Source organism: Halichoerus grypus, chromosome 10 (assembly GCF_964656455.1).
Source record: "Halichoerus grypus chromosome 10, mHalGry1.hap1.1, whole genome shotgun sequence".
In the NCBI taxonomy this organism is placed as follows: domain Eukaryota; kingdom Metazoa; phylum Chordata; class Mammalia; order Carnivora; family Phocidae; genus Halichoerus; species Halichoerus grypus.
Window position 1 is genome coordinate 108,629,068 of NC_135721.1, and position 25,410 is coordinate 108,654,477.

The 25,410-nt window shown below is 47.2% G+C and overlaps 1 protein-coding gene across 4 annotated transcripts in view; it reads left to right on the forward strand.

The window, feature by feature from the left end:
- The window catches only part of SLC23A2 (solute carrier family 23 member 2), a 134,475-nt gene that overhangs the window by 75,794 nt on the left and 33,271 nt on the right, over positions 1-25,410 (forward strand). For all 4 annotated transcript variants that reach the window (XM_036093283.2, XM_036093284.2, XM_036093287.2 and 1 more), the window contains 3 exons: positions 7,057-7,173; positions 9,181-9,338; positions 24,603-24,691. In XM_036093283.2, coding sequence (XP_035949176.1) covers positions 7,057-7,173; positions 9,181-9,338; positions 24,603-24,691 — 364 coding nt within the window. The remainder of the gene's footprint in view (positions 1-7,056; positions 7,174-9,180; positions 9,339-24,602; positions 24,692-25,410) is intronic.

Genomic DNA, 25,410 nt, shown 5'->3' on the forward strand with positions numbered 1-25,410 from the left:
TATCAGTCCTTATTTTTAAAGGCCTCATCCAGGATGCTGAGGGAGGTGGTTCAGAGTGTGAGTCTGGACTCAGGTCTGCATGCTAATGTGACCCAGATCCCAAGAGGGTTACGTAAGCTCTCTGGGTATCAGGTGCCTCATCGCCAAAATGGGAATAAAAATGTCAGCATCTGTCTGTTCAGTTTGTTAGGATTAAATGAAATAGTAACATAGGTGGTTATTAGTTTCGTGCCTGGGGCGCCTGGGTGGCTCAGTTGGTTAAACGGTTAAACGTCTGCCTTCAGCTCAGGTCATGATCCTGGAGTCCAGGGATCAAGTCCCACATCGGGCTCTCTGCTCAGCAGGGAGTCTCCTTCTCCCTCTGCCCCTCACCCCACTCTCGTGCTCTCTCTCTCTCTGACTCTCTCTCTCAAATAAATAAATAAAATCTTTTAAAAAAAGTTAGTATCGTGCCTGGTACAGACTCCGTTGCGGTAAAAGAGAATAAGAGAAGCCAGTGTAGACTATGACAATGAACAGAGTGATGGAAATCACATGCTGAGGCGGGAGGATCTTTTTTTTTTTTTTTTTTTTGCCTCATCCCATCTCCTTGAGGTCAGTCTGTGTGACCTTATTCATGGAGGCCAGGAGAGGCCTGCCCAAAGAGGATCCAGATGTCTTGATTTCTTTTTTTACTTTGGGTCGGTCACTATGCTTAATACATGAAAAGTTTGACTATAGGATATTTTCAAATTGCATGGCAGCTCTAAGACGTCTCAATTTCATTTGAGTTTTACTTTGTAGACTCTTATTTTTTTATTTTTTATATTTTTAGAGAGAGAGAGGAGGGCGGGGTGGAGGGAGAGGGAGAGAGAGGATCTTAAGCAGGCTCCACGCCCAGTGAGCCCTGACTCAGGGCTCGATCCCACGACCCCGAGATCATGACCTGAGCTGAAATCAAGAGTCAGATGCGTAAAAGACTGAACCACCCAGGCCACCCTAATTTGGTAGACTTTTAAAGCACATTTTTTATTTTCACTGTGAAAATTTACTAATTTAATCAGTTTCTATAATGAAGCATTATATTCTAGAACTGTATTGTACTTTTTTAAGGTAAGCTCTACACCTACTGTGGGGCTTGAACTCACAACCCTGAGATCAAGAGGTGCATGCTCTACTGACTGAGCCAGCCAGGTGCCCCTGGATTGTACTTTAGATAGTGTACACTTATATTCTAGATAGTGTTCACTTAATATTCTAGAAACAGACCACTAGAAAGTTGATACATACAAATATAGTACCCAGGTTGGGTATTAACACCATAAGTTTACAGTGTAATCACTAAAATGATAAAGAACAAGGAGATTATATTGAAATTCTGGAATAATCAAATTTTTGTGTCTGCGTAGTTTCTTTTTTACATTTTTGGCTATCTTGACCAATATTGCTTTTTGGTCAAGCTATTATAAATTTCGTCAAGCTATTATAAATCTTATGGAGGCTAATTAAATTCATGCTGAGATGTTAAAATTCCTGTGGTCTTGGATTCTAAGGTGCTCCTCAGAGTGCAGGAATTCAAGTAGGCACTGTTGACATGTTGACTGATGCCTACGTCGCCGCGGAGACACAGCCCACAGAGCAGGATCTGGGCAGGGAGCCACCACCTGGCCTGCTTGGGTCTCAGCATCCAAGTGATACATCTTGTAGCAGAGTGCTTCTAAATTCACAGACTCGTTAGGCTGTATCCAATTTTCGTGTACTGGGCCCTTAGTCTGAGTTTCCAGGGTATAGGCTGTCATGATTTTGGACTTCCTCCTCCATTATCCAGGAAATGATGGTCATCTTTTGAAATGAATAGCAAAAAGCATTAATATTCAGGGCTTTTTAACATCTCTAACAGTACCTTCTACTGGTGCTAGTGAACTGTGGGCAGAAAAAAATGTTTAGCACATTTATGCTAGACATTTATTTGCCTGTTTGAAAATCTTTTTCACTGTCTAAACTTTGATACATTAGTATTTCCTTGAATACTAGTGAGATAGGATATCTTCCTGTTTCACTGGCTGCTTTTCTTATTTTATGAAATGACAGGTTTTGGGAGAACAGCTACCATGTGTTGAACGGTGCTAATGGTCCAGACCTTGGGCTCTATGATTCAAGCAACAGGTCACATTTAGCTCTCACCACAACCCAGTTAGAGAGGTGCTACCACTATTCCTGTTTTAGAGAAAAAGAAGATGAAATTTAGGTCCCCTGCTGTCTTGAATTTGTGCAAAGAAAACTTCAGAGGATGCTGCCCTTTGGGATCTTGCCTCTTCGAGGGCATGGAAAGGCTGTCTCTGAACACTTCATCGTGAATTAACTAACACTGGGACCTTGCAGGAGAGACAGGAGGAGTGGGGGCCAGAGAGATCACCCCATGTGATCTCCATATTCATGTTTGTTTTCCTAATTATAGTGAGCTATTAGTTGTCATATATTCACTTATTTTATACAAGACTTGACTTCTGGTGTCTCTTAATACTTTTGAGCTCTTTATGGTAAATGCTGGTTAATACGGTGTTAGCTACAAGATACCCATCTTGGAATGTGCTCAAAGGGATTTATTCCTGAAAGGACCTGAAGGATAATGCCTTGAATCACGAACCATGAATCTGTAAGATAGCATTGGGACCCATGCCCAGTATGTTCTGAACTTGACCTTGTTACTACTGGGATTCTTCTATGAGGGATGTTGAAGGAATTGAACTTTGTTTATAGTGAGGGTATTTAGAACAAGAATGAAGTAACTACAAGTAAATGGTTTAGATGTTCCCATTCAAATATCAGCATTTTGTTGCTTTACAGATTCCCCGCAAAATGTGTTTACAGGAGCATGTGAAGTGGTTGCAGTGGTATTGGGCAAATCACTATTAATCACAGTTTCAGAAAGTCAGTTGTTTCTGGTAATTTCTAAAGAGCGACCCTGTCCTTCTGGGAGGCCGTGTAACATGGTGGCAAATGCAGCCTTTGTGGACAGCCTGTCCCAACTCCTGGGCGACTCACTCAGCCCTTCAGAGTCTCTACCTCCTCATCTGTAAAATGGGGTTATTACAACATGTAACTTCCCAGGGCCCTTGCACGGAGGACAGGGGAATGTAAAATAGTACAAGGTTTTTAGGAAGCAGAGATTGCCAAAATGTGAAAATAGTCACAAGTGAACTAGTTATAATGTGTACCTACTTGCATATCCCTCCCACCTGGCTTGGCACTGGGGTCTTTTGCTGCCCATTGTTTCAACAGCTGTGCAGTTGCAACTGTCACCAAGTTTGTTAAATAGAAGATAAACTTATTTTCATGATGTTGAGATTTATTTTTAAAATTAAAGACCTTTTTAAACTTTGAATCCTTGTGGATTCTCTTTAAAATTAAGGTACCGGCAGTTCTTGAAAAAGGAAGTTCCCTTGGAATAGATTAGACAAGAATACAGCATGGTAATTTTTGAAGCTGGAGAGAGGTATGAGGTGGGCATTCCGTATTTCCACCTTTGTATATGTTTGGAAAATTGTGTAGTACAAAGATAAGAGAATAATTGAGTCCTACCTTATTGTTGCTACTCTTTGATTCTTTGGTATTGATTGTGGCTGTGAAGAAATCAGGCCAGTCTTGTTTTCTTCTTTTTATCAGCATCTTGATCTTTTTGCCTGTTTTTTGGATTCTTTATTTTTGATATTCAGTAACTTTACTTAAATATGTTTTGATGTTGACCATTCTGGGTCAGTGTTTTCTGGCACCTGGAGTATTTAGCATTAAAAAATCCTTTTACTTTAGGAAAGCTGTCTTGAATTCTATTTTTTTGTTGTTGTTTCAGTCTATTCTTTCTGTTTTCTTATTTGAGGGCTCTAATGAGACATATTTTGGATCTCCTTTGCCTGCCTTCTTCAGCTATCATTTCTCTCTAATCTTTTTTATTTTTAAGATTTTATTTATTTATTTAACAGAGAGAGACACAGTGAGAGAGGGAACACAAACAGGGGGAGTAGGAGTGGGAGAAGCAGGCCTCCCGCTGAGCAGGGAGCCTGATGTGGGGCTCGATCCCAGAGCCCTGAGATCATGACCTGAGCCGAAGGCAGACACCTAACGACTGAGCCATCCAGGCGCCCCTCTCTTACATTGTTTGATTTCTTTTTTTTTCCACTTCCAGCCTGTGCCCCTTACTCTGTTATTCATGTCTGTTTTCTCTTGTGCTCTTACCACTTCCACTTCTTATTCCTTTTAAAAAAAATTCTGTCCAGATTCTGTCAACATGTTTTATTTCCCTTTGTTCTTAAATTTGTTTTAAGGTCTTTTTTTGAAAAAAAATTTGAGAGAGACAGAGATTGCAAGAGAGAGCACAAGCGGAATGGGGGGCAGAGAAGCAGGCTCCCTGCTGAGGAGGGAGCCTGATGCGGGACTCCATCCCAGGACCCCCGGATCATGACCTGAGCTGAAGGCAGACGCTTAACCAGCTGAGCCACCCAGGCGCCCTAAAGTCTTTCTTAATACTGTTGATTGTTTTATTGAGTTTTCAGAATACCCGAGTCTGAGCAACATTGGTGGTATCATGGCTGCCTTCCAAAATACCTGAATAGTTTTTAATTAATTAATTGAGTAGTTGGTGGGTCTTTCTAATTTGCAAACATATCCTTTAGTTCTTGGAAATTTTTTTATTTCTTCAATTCCTATATTATGTTTTCCTTGTTCTATTCTGACTTTTAAAAGCTTATTCTTTTGGGGCGCCTGGGTGGCTCAGTTGGTTAAGCAACTGCCTCCGGCTCAGGTCATGATCCTGGAGTCCTGGGATCGAGTCCCGCATCGGACTCCCTGCTCAGCGGGGAGTCTGCTTCTCCCTCTGATCCTCCCCCTCTCATGTTCTCTGTCTCCCATTCTCTCTCTCAGATAAATAAATAAAAAATCTTTAAAAAAAAAAAAAGCTTATTCTTTTTTTTGAAGATTCATTTAAGAGAGAGATTATGTGTGAGTGGAGGGGGTAGAGGGAGAGGGAGAGAGAATCTCAAGAAGATTCGGTGCTAAGCCTGAAGCCCAGTGCGGGGCAAATCCCACAACCCATGAGATTGTGACCTGAACCGAAACCAAGAGTCAGACGCTCAACTGACTGAGCTACCCAGGCGCCCCTAGACACACTTTTTTTTCTTTTTTTAGAGCTTTTATTATTTATTTGACAGAGAGAGAGAAGCGAAAGAGGGAACACAGGCAGGGGGAGTGGGAGTGGGAGAAGCAGGCCTCCCGCTGAGCAGGGAGCCCGATGCGGGACTCAATCCCAGGACCCTGGGATCATGACCTGAGCGGAAGGCAGATGCCTAACGACTGAGCCACCCAGGCGCCCCACCTAGACACATTCTTAAGAGCAGGATATCCGTGGGGCACCTGGGTGGCTCAGTCAGCTGAACATCTGACTCTTGGTTTCCGTTCAGGTCATGATCTCAGGGTCCTGTGATCAAGCCCCGAGTCGGGCTCCACTCCATGCTCTCCCTCCCCCCTGCGCTCTTCCCTGCTTGCTTGCTTGCTTTCTCTCCCCCTTCCTATTTCTCTCAAATAAACAAATTAAAAAAAAAAAAATCTTAAAAAAAAAAAAAGAGCAGGCTATTCCAGGGATTCACAGGTTGTCTCCCAATTGCCCGGCAAGGACCAAGCCATTTTTTGAAATGTGTGGGGGCTTGGACAACCCAGGCCTGCTGAGTTAATCCTTTCCTGCACATTAGCACATACCACACTTTTCACACACATGTGCTTTCTCTACCACCCCTACCAACAGATTTTTAAAAGGCCTATGCAATCCATTTTAACTCTGAATGCAAATCTGCCAATATCCGTTGTTTAGAATGGAAGACAAAATTCTCTGAAAGGTCACCCTCAGTTCTTGTTTGGATTAGCTCAAATATCAACTTACATCAGGCATTTATTTACCTTTAGGCTTTGAAAGGTGAGGCTGAATTGTACCACTTCTTTTGTTCAAGGGTATTTGGCCCCCCCAAATCCCCATCTGCCTCTGCACGGGAAATCGATTGACAAACAGGGAGTCAGTGTCTTTCTGTGGACCATATCCATGGACAAGAGGGCACAAGTCAGGCTAGATATAGTCAGAAGGTCATCACCCTTTTTTGTGGAACATCTTTGACTTTTGTTTCCTGTTAGGCACTTTTTTAAGTTACGAAAGACTTAAAAAAAAAATTGCCCACCTTGGATTCTAAGAAATTGTTCATAGAGTTTTAGAACCCAGAGCAGTTTTGAGGGTACGTGGGAGAACTTGAGGTTACCTTGAGTATTCTATTTAGCTGAGAAGTAATGCAGACATTGACTGAAAATATCTAAACTATAACCTAAAGTGTCCAGTCTTTGTGAAGATTTGGCTCAAAAAGCATGCAACACTTAATATTTTTAAAAGTCTGTAGTAATGGTGGGGGGAGGGAAGAGAAGGGAGGAAAAAAAAAACCCCACTGGTCCCCTAAACTATAAATATATCTTTAGTCTGTTTTTAAACAAAATTGGAATCCTCATATCTGTCCTTTTGAATTTTGCTCTTTTCACTCACCATGTGTCTGAGCAGAAGTGTTTTGATAGGAAGGTGTAGGACTTTTTTTTTTTTTAAAGTACAAAGATCTTTCTCCTTGCAGAGATGGGATAGAGTAAGAAGGGTCAGATTAGTGCCCTCTGTTTGAAAGTGGTTAGCATTTTGTAACGTTTTTTCCTTTGGGGCACCACTCAAGGACTACTCATGCCAAGGTATCACTTTGTGGGCTCAACCTGGGAGCATCCCTCTCTACATAGGGGTTCCCCAGGCATGGAGAGAAACTGAGCAAGCTGGGTGCTCTTGGGGATGAGTCAATGATAAGGGATACTGAGCCCCCAAACTCTGAGGACATATTGTCTCACTGTGTGTGTTGAGCATTGCATCAAAGGCAGCCAAGGCTTATTTTTACAAGAGAATGGCCACCACTTTATAAAGTTGTTTTTCTGTAACAGTGGCGTATATCAAGTGGAGTTCATTATTGGTCCTCGCTTTTATTAAACAATTCCTTTTCTCCCTGTCACTCACAGAGCTCTCTTGCCGAAACCTTGGATAGCACTGGCAGTCTAGACCCCCAGAGATCGGACATGATTTATACCATAGAAGATGTCCCTCCCTGGTACCTGTGCATATTTCTGGGGTTACAGGTAAGATGGTTCCCATAGGATGTAACCACCAGCAGACGTTTGACTTGTCTGTCTGGATTCTTTAAAAATTGAATTTTGATTTTTATTTATGGACAACTTTAAATTACTCTTTTAAGAATGGTGACTGGGACTCATTAGCATCCATTTCATGGTAGTGAAAGGAAGAAAAGAATAGGAGGAAGAGGTTGACCCGGGCCTGAAGGAAGGAAAATGCTCAAGGAATGAGCAAGATGAGTGACGTGGCAGAAAGAAGGAAGGACCGTAGAGATACAGAAAGAGGGGAGAATGCAGGAAGGGAGGGAAGAGAAGTTTTGATCTTCATTCCTAGTCATGCAGTCCAGTCATGGTCAGTTCTGCCATGAAACATGGGAGACACCGAGAAGTGCCCTGTTGGCCGGGACGTACATGGGAGGTTCCGGTGTTCTCTGTACGGAAAGGGAGACGGTGCTGTGGTAGAGGCTTCGTCTGCCACGGATTGCCGTGGGAGCACAGTGGGCAAGCCACCAGACGAGGGGGGCCCAGGCAGGAGGTGACTCAGGCTGACGCAGAGCTCCTGCATCTTGGGTATTTTTCTCCCCTCTCTCAGTACCCTTTCCCCTCTTAGGGATTAGAGGGGGGACTTTGGAGAAGGCCCCTGTCCCCCTGTCCCCCTGGCCTGTATCTGCCTTGGTTGTTTTAGCCCAGACTCTCTTCTGAGGTTTGACTTTCCTTTCTTCCTTTCTGAAGTTGGAATGTTCAACCTGAGGTATTTCAGATGCTGAGAAAATTGGTCCCATTGCCCAGACAGATGTAGTCACTTAGAGGTGGGGCTGTCCCTGCAGACACCTGATGCTTTGGTCCGGTTCCCAACACTCTCCGCACCCCTGCCCCCACTTCCCACACAGGCATCAAAGTACTTGGTCACCTGGACTGAAAGGTGTCTAGTAAAGGAAGAGTCACAGCCGAAGGAGCTAAGTGGTCTTTAACTTGGGCTGAGTATCCTGAATCAGGTTCAGGAAACTCACTGTTGGAAATGTTTATATTACAGATGTCTCTAGAAGCAGTATTCCCTGGTCAAATAGGATTGGGAAACCCTGCGTGTGTCATGCCTTTCTTGACGATCCTCAGTGCTCTTAAGCTTGTGAGCGGCTCTGCAAGTCCTGGGCAGGAACGTTCTGTTCCCCGCCTAGAACACCTAATAGTGTTGTAGAGTGGAGCGTCGGGCTGTAGGCAACCCATTTTGGCAAACATTGAGCAGAGATGGGAAACTTGGGAAGGAAAGTAGGGAGTGCAGAATAGAAGTGGGACCTGAACAGAGACCTGGGAGGAAGAGATGTGAGCAGTGAGTGCCAGGAATGTCCTGCCAGGGGCTGAAAGAGTGGGGGCTGGGCCCCAAAGGAGGAGTGGGGGACGGGCACTTTCTGGAGGGTTCCCACAGCTCCCACACACCCTTAACCCTTCCCTAATGGTAGTCAAACAATGCTAGACCCTAGAAAAAGATGGGAAACACCCTGTGCATTGAAGTTTGTGTAACTTTAATCCACAGGCCGGAGAGAATTAAGAAAAATAAAAATAAAAAAGGCAGACTGATTATCCTAAGAATATAGATGTAGAATGCCACATAAAATACTGGCAAATCACATCCCAGAAGACAAATCTAGCATGACTAATGAGGGTTTCAAGAATGGTCCCATGCAGCACAATTCATGTCAACAGATTAGAGAGAAAAGATCTCAGATTTTAACAATCGATGCTAAAAAAGCATTTGAACAAAGCAGATATTCCCAGTCAGTTACATAAATAAAACCTCACCTGTGCAGTCCTGGACTCAGGTGAACCGTAAGATAGAAAGGAGAAACGCTGAAGAAGAAAGAGGATTTGGCACAGGGTAGGCAAGTGTACCCAGAACACCAGAGATTCTTCCCGTGGGCCTTTTTTTAAAAACAACAGGGGGCTCAGTTCGGATAGGATCAGACAGAAACATGAGGAAGCTTTGCTGTCTCCCCGACCACCTGCTGTCGTCCACAGCACTACCTGACCTGTTTCAGTGGCACTATCGCCGTGCCCTTTCTGCTGGCCGATGCAATGTGTGTGGGGTACGACCAGTGGGCCACCAGCCAGCTCATCGGGACCATTTTCTTCTGCGTGGGAATCACAACCTTGCTGCAGACAACGTTTGGATGCAGGTGAGATTGGGGTGCTGAATCGGGATGCTGAAGCCCCCTGAGGTGTGGAGCAAGGCCACTCCCCCAGGGCTGCTTGGAAGGACTGGCTGGAGCTGGCAGGGGGTGGGGCGTCCTAGTGGCCGTGGCCCACCCCCACCCCCATGTTTCTTTTCTTGGTGGAGGGCTCTGCCCTGTGCAGGCTGGAGACTCAGACTCACTCTCCGCTCCTTCCGGATCCCCGGCGGGCAGGTCTCATTCTCTCCAGGATCCCCTTCCACCCCCCTTCCTTTAGTTCAGACCTGACCGCTCTGCTCGTGCCCACTGGGTTTCCCTGCCTTCAGGGCTGGTCTGCTCTCTACTTTGTGTCCCCCCAGCTGTCTTGCTCACCTTGCATCTTCCTCCGTGCTGCCAGGCTGCAGCCCCACTCCATGTGTAAAATCTGACTGTGCCCACCCTGAGGCTTCCCCCTTGCTGTCTGTCCCGCCGCCCCCCGGGCCCGCCTCTGAGCCCTGCACTCGCCCTGGGCTGAGGTCCTCCCCAAGCCCGCTGTTTCACCCTCCTGTGCTTGTGCTCCCCAGCAACCAGTAAACCCTGCTCATCCTCCCGGCTTGTCCCTCCCCCTCTGGGAAGCATCCCTGTCTCCCCAAGGCTTCCGTCGTTGCCTCCTCTGAATCCCCACACATGCATCTGTGTACAGTCTTCTGATGTGGCTCTTAGTCCACGTTGTCCTTTTTTGTTTTCGTGTCTTTTCCCACTGGATTGTGCTCCCCTCATTGGTGCCAGGGCTCTGGCTGGTTCACCTTGCATCCCCAGCCCCCAGCTTAAATGGGTGTGGAGCTGGCACAGGAAGGAAGAGAACCGTCCTTGCCTGCCTCCTCCTGCAGGCCGCTTGTTCCTCTCCTCTCTCCTCTTCCACCCTCATCACAGTACAGCCTCCTGCTTTGCCCCTGGCTCTGCTCACGGCGGGGAGCCTGCTGAGGCAGGACCCTCTGTCCCCAGCAGAAGGGCAGCAGAGTACACTTGGGAGTTCTGTCCCCTGCCCCATTAGAGACAGCCTGAGGAGGGCTTTGCCTTCCCTGCCGGGGGGACAAGAGGGAAAAGCTACAGAAGGCAGCTTGAGAATCATGGACTATATTCTGAAGAGTCAGAATCCTCAGGCCCTCAAGAGGGCTGCCCTTACTTGGGGACAGGAGAAATACGGGAAGGGCCGTGAGCAGAGTTAAAGTGTTCTGCTTTGCCGTGCAGGCGACGTCCTGGGAAGGGACGGGGCAGCTCCCTGGCAGGTCTGCCAATGAATGGAAGGCTGTGGGGGCTGCCCAGCTCTTGGAGTTGTCCAACCCCAGCCCCTGCAGGACTGCCTGCAGCCACCATTCTGAGCACCTCCCTTACCCCCAGAGGGACCATCTCCGTAGAGGATCTGTGAGGGGAGGGGCAGGGTGTCACTGACCTGTGACTGGGAGGGGATGTGTTCTGGGCGTTCCAAGGAGCGCTTGAGATATTTTCTTAGAGCCAGGTAGATAAATTTGGCTGGGAACATCTTTCAGTCTTTTGATAAAGCATTCAAGGTTCTGCATTTCAAGTCCAGAATGTATTAAAAAGCTTTTGTTGACTGACTCGGAGCCTTACCTTGTACACAGGCCACTGGTTCTCTGAGGAGTGGGGGGGAATTGTTCTTTTTCTAAACAGCTGACTCATTGGGGAACTTGTAGCACAAACCATCTGTATATTGGGCAGTGCTTACGGTTGAGAATTGCTGGTTGATCTGAAAAACAGAGGGAATGCATATGTCTTTATTGTGGTAAAATATTCAGTGTGCAGCTATGCCCTGGTCTTATGCCAAGGAGGCTAGTCCTGACTGACAGTTGAGCCTGGCAGTGGCAGGCACAGTTTCCTGCTGGTGACGTAGAGGGGAGGGTGGGGGCCTTTGGGTGAGAACTTTCAGTTACGGGAGGGCACCCATTTAGGACTGTCTTGCCCATTCTCGGGGCACAAGAGACCTAAACAGAACAGCTTGGGTCTGTGCACCCCCACCCCCACTCCCAGCAGTTGAGCCGAGAAAGAACAGGAGAGGGCTTTTGAAACACCTGCTGGGATCTCCTGGGGACCCAACATACAGAGCTGCAGTGTGTATGCGTGTGCAAACATGCAATACGAGGGCATGTCTGCATGCTGTGCCCAAGGGGCTTGGTGAGTGTAGCTTTCTTTGCTCTGTTTCACCGGGGACGGGGGGGAGGTGTCAGGAAAGCCCCACCCATGTTCCTGGGTGGTGAGAAACCGTGGGTCCCATCCTCACTGCAGTGTGGCCGTGTGCCCAGCTGTGGATTGGGAGGTGGGTGTCACGTCTGCTAGCCACATTAGTGAGTATGTGCTGCTGAGGCAGGATGACGTGTGTTGAGGGGCTTTGGTGTGGTTTCTGTCTTGGGATATGGGTTTTCTATGGTTGTCACAGTGTGCGGTGGTGTCCATACTCTTAACCTGGGAAAAGAAGAGAAAAGTACGGACCTGTTCCACAGATCTGCAACGAACAGTTCGTGTATGAGGCACTGGGTGACTGGACCCAGTATTGGAGGTTGTTGAGGTGAGCGTGTGCTGTGAAGCATACGGGGCGGCCACCTGCACCTTCAGGGGTTTGCAGTGATGTCCTGCGGATTTGAGGGAGGGTCCTGGGGGAGGTGACAGCATGTGAGATGGGTCTTGAAGACTCAATGGGCTCCTGGTCCAGGAGGGTCGAAGGAGCATTTTCCATCCTGGGAAGGGCAGGGGCAAAGGCAGGAAGTCAGCCTGGTGAGGGCCCCCCCCCACCTTGATCAGAGGCCGGGCTGTGGGCCAGTCTCTGATGCATGGGCGTTATCAGCGGGGCAAGGGAACTTGCTGGGGCTCCATTGGCAGGGCACTTGCCTGCGGGGTTGCATCTCGAAAGACATTACTTGGGTGCAGTGTGGAGGGGGTGATGGGCCAGATTCAGGGCATCGGGGATATCCAAGAGAAAGACAGTGGGGATCCATGCAAGGATTCTGGAGGGGAAATAGGAAGGAGAATATTAGGGTCCCTGTGTGGGATGAGGTAGCTAGCCAGGGGGCAGCCAGGAGAGACAGGGACAGACTGTGTGTTTGTGTAGAGGGGAGCATTGAATGATGAGTTCAGCTGTAGCCTGCATTCTGGAGGTCCGTCCTTGCTTTTGATCCTAAAATGGAAAGGAAAACATGGGTGTGCCTGTGCGTCTTGATTAAAGAATATGACTGAATGAATTTGAGCAGCTGCCTTTGGGCCTGGGGAGAGTTGGGGGAGCAGCCCACCCCACGATGTCACCCCCTTGGGTTCCTGGCCCTCCTTGTACTGGGTTAACTCTTGCTCTCCTTCTCTGTGCTGACAGCACTTTTTTCTTGCCTGGGATCCTTGCTTTTAGTGCTGTGGATTCCAACTCTGCAAAGCCTCAAGCTGTTATAGATACATTCTTTTCAGTAATTGATTGTCCTTTGTATATTTGAGGGTCTGCTGAGCACAGGTGAACCGAAATGGTGAGGTGGGTGAGGGGCGTTTCCCCCTCCCTGCCTGGCTGGTCACTCTGGGGTGTGTTTGCTGCACCTCTATATTCGAGTGTCCCATCTCCCCGCATCCTCTGCATCTCCCCACCCTTCACACTTTCCACTAGAGCTCTGACTTCTCTCATTCCCGCTCTTCCCCTCCTTCCACTGGGCCCCAAGGGCCAGGTCTCCCCTCTCCAGTGGAACCACCTCCTGTGCCCTTGGCCCATTTCTTGTCGGTTGAGTGAGAGAAGAGCAGAAATCCCAAGAGTGGCCAGAAATCCCAAGACTGCCTCCCCTGCACACCCCCTCCTCCAGTATTTCCAGCAGAGCAAGGCGGGTGGTCACATCTCAGCGTGAGGAGCCGTCCATGGTACTCGGACACCTGGCTCCTACTCAGGATGGGGTGGAGGGTGAGCATCCCAGGGTCTGTTCCAGAGGCTCCCCAGGGCGATGCTGCCGGTGCTGGCTCAGATAAGAGTTGGGATGCACGTGTCAGGTATTTAATGTGTATGGTTAATTTGGCAGTGCAGTGATGTTGCTTTAATGGATGAATAAACGGTAAAAGTGAAATATTACTGTTTTAAGGAAAACTAACTTAGGATTGCAACTAATAAAGGTAATTGATATATTTTTGAAAAATCAAGTTGTTAGATATTTTAATGATGAACTGTAATCCCGTGGGCAGTCAGAACCTACAGTACTCAGTGTAAAGCATTAGCTGAGGGCATGTGGCAAATAACGGTTTCTTTTCCCTTCACACATGGGGGAGTACAGCGAGCACAGGAAGTTAGATGGACCTACTCAGCCCTCTGATCTTGGGCAGATGACCTCCCCAGCTCTGTTTCCTTTTGTGAAAATGAGAGGCGGCTCTTCCGAAGGTGACCTGTAGATGACATTTTGCCATTATTGTGCAAATAGATTATTACAAGCTTCCTAAAGTCCATCTGAGACATTGTGGAGTATGAGTCCTATGAAAGATCTTTTAGTTCTGCTGGATGCTAATGTGGACCCTCATTAAAGGCTGTGAATGATCATCTTAACAGACTTGTATATTTACTTCCTGATCATGACAGGATCAAAGGAATAGATAAAGCAGTTGGGGCAGCAGGGATGGCCAGAGTGGGACAGTGCAGGCGGGGGGGGGGGAGGGGAGGCTGATGGAGTCGGGAGCGGGGTGTATTCCCAGTGTCCCAGCTGTAAGGATTGTAGATGGCCTGTGCGTGTGTGTGTTTGCAGTTTAGTGCCCATTTCCTTAGGCTTAGAGCAGAAGGAAGAGTTTCATGTTCAGCTTTCATGATTTCTAGGACCTATTGTCAGACCGTGTGGTGTCTGAGTTCTGTACATGTCTTTGCCTATTTCCCCCCATGTGCTGAGTACCCAGTGCTCCATTGCACTGGATGCAGTGGCTGCACAGGCCCTTCACTTTGAGAAAGCCGGGAGGACCGCAGGTCTAAAGCAGAAGACGGAGGAAAGTGTCAACGTCCCTGACCTGCGGGCTGTGACCAGGTTGTCCCTCCTCCTCATTTCACACAGGCACCCTGGTGAAGAGTGGTGCGCTGTTACTGGAAACCGGTTTCATGCTATTAAAATAACCAAAATTGGTTGGAAACCAGTGGAGGTGAAGCAGATGCGCGCCTTTGCATGAGCTCCAGTGCCAGCTTTAGGGTGCCGTGCAGGGAAGGCTCCTTTGGGGGTGTGTCGCCCCAGGTGGGGCTGGCTGAGGCCACTGCATGTGTGCTGCAGACCCTCCTCCGAGCTTCCCGGTACACCTCCCCGTGCAGGGAGTGCTTGCCTTGCCTCCGGGGACCATGACTGTTTGGAAGTGCCGGTGGTGGGTCTCAGCACCTGACGCCAGGTGACTCCTGTGGCTTTAGTGCTTCCCAGAGCCTCTGCCTGCTGGGGGCGGCATTCCGCCGCCTCCCTCCTCCCCACCCTGCCTTTTCCTTCTTCCTCCTGCCCTTTGACCTTGACCCCTTGCACTTCGCTTTCGACAAGGCCTTCATTGTTGAGTTCCCTCAGGTGAGGTTTCAACAGTTCTCATTTTGGTTAGTTTGTGATGTCAATCCCGGGAACTCCTCAGGCTTGTTCCAAGAATTAATGCAGAGCTTTGAAATCCCAAGAGATCAGGGCAAGTTTGTTCAGATCCGCACCCCCCCACCCCCACCCCCATGTTAGCCAGCTGGCAGCGGTGTTGCCTCCCTGGCTTCAGGGAGGACTCAGCTGATGCATCACCTTGGCTGCTGCCGCCTCCTAAAACAGAGGCCAAGTCTTGGTACAGCGCTGAGCTTCCCAGAGTCCTCACCCCTCACCCTGGGTGTCACTGCAGAGCTGGGGGTGAAGGAGGACCCTTGAACCCTGCCCCTCACGTGCCACACCGACCTACCCCGAGGTGTGGCAGGTGCTGTGTTTCAGGGTTACCTCAAGAGGCGCCTGGGGCAAAAGACTGGGAGGCCTCACTCTGAGCTTTCCCACAAAAGAACACTGCAGGTGGGCTGGCCCCTTCCCAGAGGAGCCCCTCCAGTCCTTCACAGGCCTGCTGCAGGCATGCAGAGCCTTTCTTTGCTGAGAAATGGTAGGGACTGGGTCAAGAGCATCCTACTAACTGGTGCGGCAGCCTATTCTCTAACCAGATTGTCTGTCCTGAAGAGGGCGCTGCCCTGTCTCTCACCTCCCTGAGTTCTTGGGGCCTGTACATGATATGTGCTCACTGAGTGCGGGGGTGGCCGCAGGATACCTCCAGCTCTCAGGTCTGGGGCTTGGAACTCTTAACTGTTCATAAAACTTACAGGGGTGGAGGGAAGCAGTGATTAGATTGGGGATGGCAGGGGATTGGGATGTCTCCTGCATTGTTTCCATATATGTATTTGTGGTGTACGTGCAGTTTTTTGAACCACTTGAAAGTAAAGTTGTAGATAGCATGCCAGCTCACCCATAAACACTCTCCTAGGACTGAGGGTCCCCTCTGTGACCATTTACCACACCCAAGAGCACTGTCGTTCCACTATACCATCTAAAATGCAGGCTATTTAATTTTTCAGCTTGTCCCTAAAATATCTTCCATATCTCCCTGATCCCAGATGCAGTCCAGGTCATGTGGCACATTTGTTTATTGTGTCTCTCTGGTCTCTTATAATAAGCTGTCCTCCCATTTTTCCTCCATAGTGTTGTCTTCCTAAAGCACCCAGGCCAGTTGTCTTGTTGAGCATCCAGTGGTCTGAATTTGTCGGATTGTGTCTTTGAGGTGGTATTTGATTTTTTACACAATCCCCTTTCTGTGTTGTAAACTGGGGGATGGGGCCAGAGGCATGGTTGATTCAGGGTGAACATGTTTGCCAAAATGACCGTGCGGGTGACAGTCATATTCTGTCACATGAAGCAGGCACGTAGTAGCAGGTTGCAGGGTTTTCCCCTAAATAAAAAAAAAATGACTATCCATTTAACTCAAATTTTGGGTAGCATGTTACAGAACTGGGAGCCAATGAGAACTTGAAGGTAATGACCTTGGAGGGAGCTTTGCCTCGGTCCCCTAGCCAGCTGTATTGGGGAGCTTTGGCCTCAGAGCAGGCCTCACTCCTGTTCCACTGTTTTCCAGTCTTGTGACTTTGGACAAGCTGCCTGGTCTCTCAAAGCCCCCTTCCCTCATCTGTAAAATGGTAATTAATAATGGTGAAGTTGTTAGCTTCAAATGAGATAATGCCTGGAACCTGTTCACACCTGCCTGTTTGCTTTCATTAGTGGGCCTTTTGGAAGGGGAAGGAGGCAGGCGGGTACAGGTGAGGTGGGAGGTGGGGGTGGGGTGCAGTGGGCAAGGGCTAGGCTGTCTGGCTGAGCAGCATGTCCTTGATGCATATAGCAGTTGGTTGAGTGCACTCCTCGGCCACGCTACCAGCATCCGCTGGCCAGGATGGGCCCCTGAATCTGTCTCAGGCCATCAGAAAATGGTTAGGGCACTTCATCCACTCCCCCTGCGCCCTGGGCACCTGCCACCTCTCCGCTGAGGCTGCCCTAGTTTAGCTCCTTCAACACTGGCTTTTCCAGGTGATTTCCCCTTCAGTTGACATGCTGTTTCTCTGTGAGGATTGCCGATGCTCCCAGAATCTAGGAGACGGGCAGAATCCTCTTAGTACACGTGGGGTTAACAAGTTCAGTTCTCCACAGAAGTGTTTTAGGCTAACAAACTCTTGACTGGAAATAGTTGATACTATCATGCTTCACAAGGAGAAGTTATCAAAATTGTATCCAACTAGCCCTCCTAAATTCCTGCGCTCTGTCTGGACAAAGCCTCCGGCTGTGAGCTGTGGCTTGGGAGGGATGCTAGTTGGCTGCTTCCCACCAAGGAGCTCCAGGACTCTGTAATTGGAAGTGCTGACTGGAGTAGTTCATCTGATTTTGGTATTTGCCTGTGAAACAAGAATAGCATAAACTTGAAGATAAAAGGTCACACTTGCCTTCAGTGAGGAGTTTTTTTTAATCAACTCAATGGATTAAAGATCCAAATGCGTAGAATCATATATATGTAGTTACATAAGTATTAGAATGAAACAAGGGTAAATTCCTTTATAACCTAGAAGTAGGGAAAGACTTTTATATTAGGACTCAAGCCCCAGAAACAAAAGGATAATAAATTTGATGACATTAAATATAAAAATTTTTAAACTTTACTTTGTAAAAATATACCATAAAAATGGCAGACTGGAGAAAATATTTGTAATATATCACAGATAAAGTCCAACATCTCTAATGTAGAAAGAACTCTTAAAGGTCAAAGTATTTTTAAGAGATACCAAAAATTATGTAGGCAGAAGAAAAGGCAGAAGACATGAACAGATCACAGAAAAGTCCTTCTCTGTATGTAAGAATAAGTCAGTTTATAATAATAACAGAATATAAACTAAAACTACCCTGAGATACCACTTCTCACCTTTGTCAGATTCACAAAAAATAAAAATTTTGATGAGCCACTCTGATGGCAAGACTATAGGAGAACAGGCATTCTTATACATTGCTGTCAGGAGTGAAAATAGTTCAACTCTTATAAAGAAGAATTTTACAATATCTAGAGTACATATGCATTTACCATTTGATCCAGCAATCCCACTTGTAGAAATTTACTCTGAAGATAGACTCCCACAAGTGCAAAACAAGGCCCAAAAGTTACTTATTGCTATGTCATTTGTAATGGCAAAATATTTAACAACTCAAATGCCTGTCTGTAGGAGACTGGCTGCTGTTTGTACATTGCACAGTATAGTCCCATGCAGCCCTGAGAAAGAATGGGGAAGATCTCTGTGATCTGGTATAGAGTAAGTTCCAGGATATGTAGAAAAAAGTTGTAAAAAAGTGTGAGTGCATGCATGAAGGAATAAGGGTAAGTTAGGAATTAAGGAAAGTGGCTAACTATAGGGAGTAGCTGGGAATGGGGCGGAGGGGATGGGATGGGAGTGAGACTTTCCTGGTATATCTCTCTATATAGTTTGATTTTTTTTTTTTAAGATTTTATTTATTTATTTGTCAGAGAGAGAGAGAGCACAAGCAGCAGGCAGAGGGAGAAGCAGGCTCCCCACCGAGCAGGGAGCCTGATGTGGGACTTGATCTGGGATCATGACCTGAGCCGAAGGCAGATGCTTAACCAACTGAGCCACCCAGGGGCCCCTGTATGGTTTGATTTTTAAACTGTACAAATGTTCAACATACTCAAAACATAAATCTAAATGGATGAAGAAAAGCAAATCCTAAAATTGAATTACAGAAACACGTGAGCCTAACTATATGTCAAATTGCTAACCACAGAGAAAAGAATTCATTCACAGACTTCAGAACACAGTACTTTATATGCCCTGAATGGGATGTATTTTAAGGACAAAATAGAAATCTTAATAGTCTTTTTTTTTTTTTTAAGAGTTTATTTATCAGAGAGAGAGTGCACAAGCAGGTGGAGCGGCAGGCAGAGGGAGAGGGAGAAGCAGCCTCCCCGCTAAACAGGGAGCCTGACTCGGGGTTCGATCCCAGGACCCTGAGATCATGACCTGAGCTGAAGGCAGACGCTTAACCAAATGAGCCACCCAGGTGCCCCAAAATCTTAATAGTCTTAATAATTTTAGTAGTCTTGTTAGTAGTGATTTTGGTGTAATTCTGTGCTGTATCATGTTATAGGATAAAGCAAATGAATAGTATGTTGATGATGATGAAAATCAGGGCACTCAGTGTAGGAAAAGGAGAAATACAAGTATGGAAAGAAAGGTAATCCAGGGGTACTGGGCTGAACTACAGGTGTCATTGTGACCCCACGATTCAAAAATGAATCCTAGCTCTGTTCACTAACTAAATGCCACCCCAGTAACCTTGAGCCCACCTGGTGTTCCATCTTGGTTTCTAAATCCAATTCTCCATTAAAATGAACTTGACTCCAGGTAGTAGTTGACTCCAGGGCTAGGACTGAGAAAAGTGCATGTTGACCCTGGAGCATTTTGTGCTGGAAAGCAAAGACCTGCTCAAAGAATAAAGAGGGGGGGGAGAGTCATGTCATAAAGAAGGGGAACTTGCTTGAACAGGCTGCTTTGGGCAAGTTTTGGACAGTTTATTAAGAAGAATAGTCATAGAAGTGAATTACAAAACTAAATAAAAAAGGAATTCATGCATCTACAGTGATGTTCAAAAAAGAAAAAGAGGGAGATAAAGTTGAACAAAAAGGCAAGCTCTTTACAAAAGGCCACTAATTAAATGTGGATAGAATGATGAAATGGAAAAATGTAGTTTTTAAACCTACTATGTAAGAATGTTAATAAGCTAGTGGGAATACAATATTCACGTAGTCTAAGAATCACCCTATAGATAATTTATTAATTACAACCTTTTTATATGGAGAGTTCCAGCAGTCACTGCCCTAACCGAGCTTTCCCACCTCTTGGGACAACCGGGCAGGCCTCCTTCCTGATGGGATGCTCTAAGAAGTGCACGACACCTGAGCAGTGTCATTGCCAGAAGTGTTTAGCCTGGGTCTAAACATGACACAAGACAACAAATGCAATATAGGAACTCTGATTGGATTTGGGGGAGCAGGAGTAGATATGAGCACTTTTATAAATAATTAAATAAATTTAAATATGGCCTGAATAATAGATAAGGTTAAATTAATGTCATCCTTGGGTATGATATGGGAGAGTGATGATGTAGGGGGGGTGTTTATTCTTAGGAGATTCAAGCTACTTTCCAGATAGTTCAGCTGATAGAACATACATATGGGAAACAATCGGAAAATGTTACCAATTAAGAGTTTCCTTTGACAAACTGTGTTTTGCTTTTCCTTAAGGGAATTAGGATATACATTCCTGATGGCAGATTCAATTTTAAAACTATAGCTCCTTGAAATGAAATCTGTTCTTTGTTTCTTAGAGATTATTTTAAAATTGTGCTGCCATTTAGACTCAAGTATATATTTATTTGACAGCGAAAAGTTTTGCATGAACTGAATTGTTTTCTTGGTAGATCGAGGAAGCCAGGCGCACAGTGCACTTTCTGTGTTGACGAACTGTTTGTTTTACTCATTTTCATTAAATGATTCAGTTCTGGGGAGATAACATTTCCTACCTTGAGGTGCTGCTTGTAGGAGCCCACCCACCCTTTTAAACTTTTTAAAGACATTTCTCCCAATGATACCAGGGAGGATTGCTAGCCCCCGGGACCTGGGGGAGTTGTCTGGTTTTGTCTGGAAAATTCATGCACATTTGACTCTGTGTCCTCTCTACCCAGTGCTTTTAATCTTTACCCCCGACCCCCCAAAAAAGTCCTTTCCCTGATTTGCAGTTAAAATCAACATGGCAGAAAGACTTCTTATTTCTAGTCTAATAAAATTCTTCTTGAAGAATAGCATTTGTAAATAGTGCCTTTAATTCATTCATTAATTGCTAAGTGGACGTTGGTGCCGGGGACACAGTGGTGATGGGTGAACGGCCCAGCGTCTGGCAGGGCAGTTCTGGCCCTGTGGGGCGAGGGGCAGGTCCACATGCCAGGAGCTGGGCACAGATGGCTCAGGTGCTACCAAGGGAGCCCGTAGAGGCCGAGGTGCGCGTGCAGACCTGCCCTGGGCTGGCCGGTCACTGGAGCCGACGCGGCAGCATGAGCAGCAGAGACTCACCGACCACGGAGTCAGGCCATAGCCTGTCGGAGTGCCTGCAGAGGATGTTTTGGGGTTAAGGTCACCTTCCCCAGTTCCCCCAAAGCGGTCCTTTCTGAGCAGGATTGCCCTTACCTCCTGACCCAGGGTGGGGCGTTTGCCCTTGGCCGCCCTGACCTTCACTACATTGGCCCCCACCCACAGTCAGGTCCCTGCTGTTCTCGGAGGATTCCTGGGGCTGCTGTGTGGCTCCGGTTTGTGCCTGTTCTTCTCTCTGCCTGGACTCTTCTTCGTAGCCCCTCCCATGTGCGGTGAAGTGCTTCTGGCCCTTTAGGTTAGGTCGGGGACTGCTCCTACAGACATCCCCGGCTTCATGTGTGGCCCTGACTAGCTGTGTCCTTCACATGGCAGAAACTCCACAGCAGCCTGGGGGTCCTTTTTTCCGTCCTCGTAAAAGGGTAAATCCTTTCACTGGCACGGGGGTGGTCTGTCTTTGTGGTGCCTGGTGCCTCAGCTTCACCCAGAAATGATTGTTCGAAATGCAGATTGGAGGCCTTATCCGAGACTCTGATGAATCAGGCCTGGGTGAGATGCAGCACCCCTGGGATCCTAAAGCAGCTTCCTGGCAACTTGTAGGGTGACTTGCAGAAATCATGGCCAGAAAGTCCTGAGTTGTAGGGGAACACGTTTTGAATCTGAAGAAGGAGATCCTGGAATGTTTCCTGGAGGAGGTGGTATTTTCTCTGTGCCTTAAATGAAGAATAAAAATTGAACGTTGGAAGTGAGTTGATGACTGAGAAGAGCAAAGGCTCAGAGGCAAGAAGCTGGAGTGCAGGTCTGTGAAGGGGCTGGTGAGGAGGAGCCTGGGACCCAGGGCTCTGGTCTCTTGGGTTTGGAGGAGGAAATGGGATGCCTCCAGCAGAGTTTTAAAGAAACTCTGGGCTTAGGTTAGATTTTTCTCCATCCTAAGGCTAGAGCCCGACATGGGAATGTGTCACCATAAAGGTGCCTGTCTGCTCAGATTTCTTCCTCCTAACATCTAGTGACACTATGAACCTTAAAAACTTATTTGCAAAAAACCCACCACCTCTTCCCATGTTTCAGATAATTTCCCTATACCCTGGGGCGGCAAACTTTTTCTGTAAAGGGACAAGCAGTAAACATTTTGGGCTCTGTGGTCTCTGTTGTGACTACTAGACTCCACCATTGTAGCCCCAAAGCCGCTGCAGACAGCGGGCAAATGAATGGGAGTGGCTATGTCCCGGTAAAACCTTCCTCACAAAGACGAGTTGTTTGCCAGATTGGGTTCACGGGCCAGTTTGCCAGCCCGTGGTGTAAAGAAAGGCAGTTTGATTCGTTTCTTCCAGCCGTCAGGACAAAGTAAAAGAGCAGGCAGTCCTGCCTGCGTGGGGAGCCCAGGGACCTGAGGTGGTGATGGGTGTGTGACCAAAGTGCAGAGATGAGCCCTGTGCAGACAGACGATTGCTGTCTGCTGGGGAAGGGCTTCAAAAAGCCCCTTCAGCAGCTGAGAATATCTAGTGCTTTATCCTCCTCCATCTTTTTCTCGGAAAATTGGCTTTGTATTTAGGGAAGTTCTTGTTTGATGAAATAATATACTCTTGTCACAGCTTTCCCTGACAATCTTTTTGTTAAGCCGCTGATTGTCGCTGCCAGTGTGGAGACCACCCTTAACTGCTGGGGCGCTTCTGCTGCTGACTCCCCAGCGGCCGCCATCCTCCCACTGGTGCTCCGTGGGGCGGGCATCGTATGTGGGCTGAACCGTGAACGTGTGAGCATCCTGGGAGCCTGGGGCAGCATATGTGGGGATTTTCTATTACCCCCCACTTTCCAAAAGAATGCAGGGTCCTAGTTGCTCGAAATGAGGGAGGTTCTTTGCAGCTGTGTTCTCAGGACCTTTGGTCATGTTTAAGCCATAAAATGTTTGTCCTGACAGGTGTCCAGGTGATGGTCAGGTCCAGACGAGGTCAGGAATAGTTCATGTCCCCGGGAGTGGAACCCAGAGCCAGTCTTCTTCACTTTCCTATCCAGCGAGTCAACCAGTGCAGTGCAGTGTCGATTGCACTATTCCTAGGACAGGTCTCTAAATGCAATCCACATTACGTGGCCCAGGGATGTGTTGCTGGAAATCTGAAACGATAGTAAAGCCGATGTTATTTGGGCCATTTGAGATGGCATCCATTCTTGATTAGATGTTGACCTCCCTTTGCCCTTTTAGGGCATTTCTGAAAAGTTACCAAATCAAACCGTGTTTTCCTTTAATATACATTCCCGCTTCACTGATGTGACCTTCACTCCCACTTTTGATGGTACTGTGCTCTGGGCCCCTCCAACAGGTAATTATAGATGGGTGGTTGGTGGAGGGCGTGCCCATGTGAGTGACGGCCAGCAACGCATCTGGTCTGTACCGTGCAGCCCACCTCTATACCCTAGAGCTAGCATCCTGCCTACTCCCAATTGATTTCATTGCATGATTAAAACAGGCAGGAGAACAAGAGAATCTTGAGGCCCATGTCTGGCGCAGAGAGGTGTGTGCCGGCTCTGGGCTTGTAACGTGGCTACGTACCCTTCAGCCAGAGCCACCTTCTCTCAGCCCATTTCCTGTTCCAGTCGGGGCAGGACGTGCTGTCAGAGCGCGGAGAGGCGCGTGCCGGGTGCCCGTCCGCTGGCCAGGACGCTGATACAAGGCTGCTGGGGAGTATTTCAGAGGGATCTGGACATCTGGGAGTTCCCTGCCTTGCCAACAGAAAGAGTCATTTTTATATTGCACCCTGAAAATGTTAAAAATAGCAATCAAGTTCTTACGTTAGCCTGTAAAGCTACCTTCATACAACTGTAGCTGAAGTGCTGTACACAGTCAAAAATCTTTTCAATTTCAGTAGCTCAGGTGTTCAGAAAGTCAACATAGAGTATCTAATATGTAATTGAATGGTGGCGTTTGAGGACTGTAGGCAGGAGATTAAACAGAGTCCACATGCTTTCTGGGTTCTTTAAAAATAAGGTTTAGAATGCTGAGTATTTTTTATGATTAAGCAGTGTGTTATATATGCTGTTGATTTGTAACTTACAGTTTTCCTTTCCTCAATAACTCTAGATCACTAACATGATTATGGCGCTTATCCTCTAGGATTTAGGGCAGTTTTTGATTTACAAAATGGAATGACGGGGAGATAGATATTTTTTTCCCTGTGATAACCAATAAGGATGTGAAATGGAGGAGGAGGTGGGTGGTAAATTGGAAGACACACTGGTGTTTAAGAAGGAGCTCACAAGCTCAGCAGGAAAGCGAGACTCCTGAACGCCCGACATCCCCCACCCCCGAGGGGAAAGGTGGTGATGGCAGGGCCTGGTGTTGGGGTGTGGGCGCTGACCACAGGGCGACCACAGGGCTCCCCCAGGGCCCATGCAGGGCTGTGTGTGGGGAGCAGCAGGAGGGGAGGACGGAGAAGCCGGCGGCCTTCGCCGCATGCGGAGGAGATCTGTGTGGACCGGGGCTCTTTCTCCCGAGCGTGCCTGCATTTACTCATGTGCTGTGTGTCTATGGAAAAGACTGTTAAGCTGTCAAATCGTGAACTACTTCGGTAGTTCCTGATGCCGTGATCATGGTTTTGGTCTCGTTTCTTTTAGGTTACCCCTGTTTCAGGCCAGTGCTTTTGCATTTCTGGCCCCTGCTCGAGCCATCCTGTCTTTAGATAAATGGAAATGTAACACCACAGGTAACTGCAGTTATTTCCACGTACGTCATTGGGGTCCCTTAGCGCAGGTGATAGAAGGGAGGCCTGGATGTGCTGCCCACGGCAGCCTTAAATCCTTTCTGGAATCGGGCACAGAACACACAAACCAACAAACTGCTTAGAACACTCCAGTCTGTGGATCGTGTTTCTGTCTCTCTCTCTCTCCCCACTCGTTCCTCCCTAACCCCAGAGCAAGTAAGGACCAGAAAGGACCTCATTTCTCTATGCTAATGAAATTGATAAATACAGGAATGGACTAGAACAACATTTGTGCTATTTTTCTGCCTCTTTCTTTCAGTGGATTTTATGAACCACCAGTAATCACTCTCTTTGCTGCATCAGCATCCCTTCTCTGAACCATCTCTGCTTTTGAAGGATCTGGCTGCTTTGGTTTTCTGCAAATGACTTTTATTCCCCCCGCCCATTTAGTGATCACAGAGATCCTTAAATAACCCGATAAGGTCAGGAAAAAATCAGATAGGGGGTTTGAGAAAATCAGATAGACCTGTTGTACTCTCAAAATACTGTTACACTTTTCGGTTCTAGGAGCAAAGTTTTCCAACCTTCGTTTCCTTCCTTGCTCCTAGGAGTTAGTTTGTGACCACTGATTTGATTTAGGAACTGGAAAAGGCCCTCTGTTTTCTCTAGGTTTTAAAAACCTCAATCAGCAACCTTGCTCTCAGGCATTTCAGTTAGCTTAG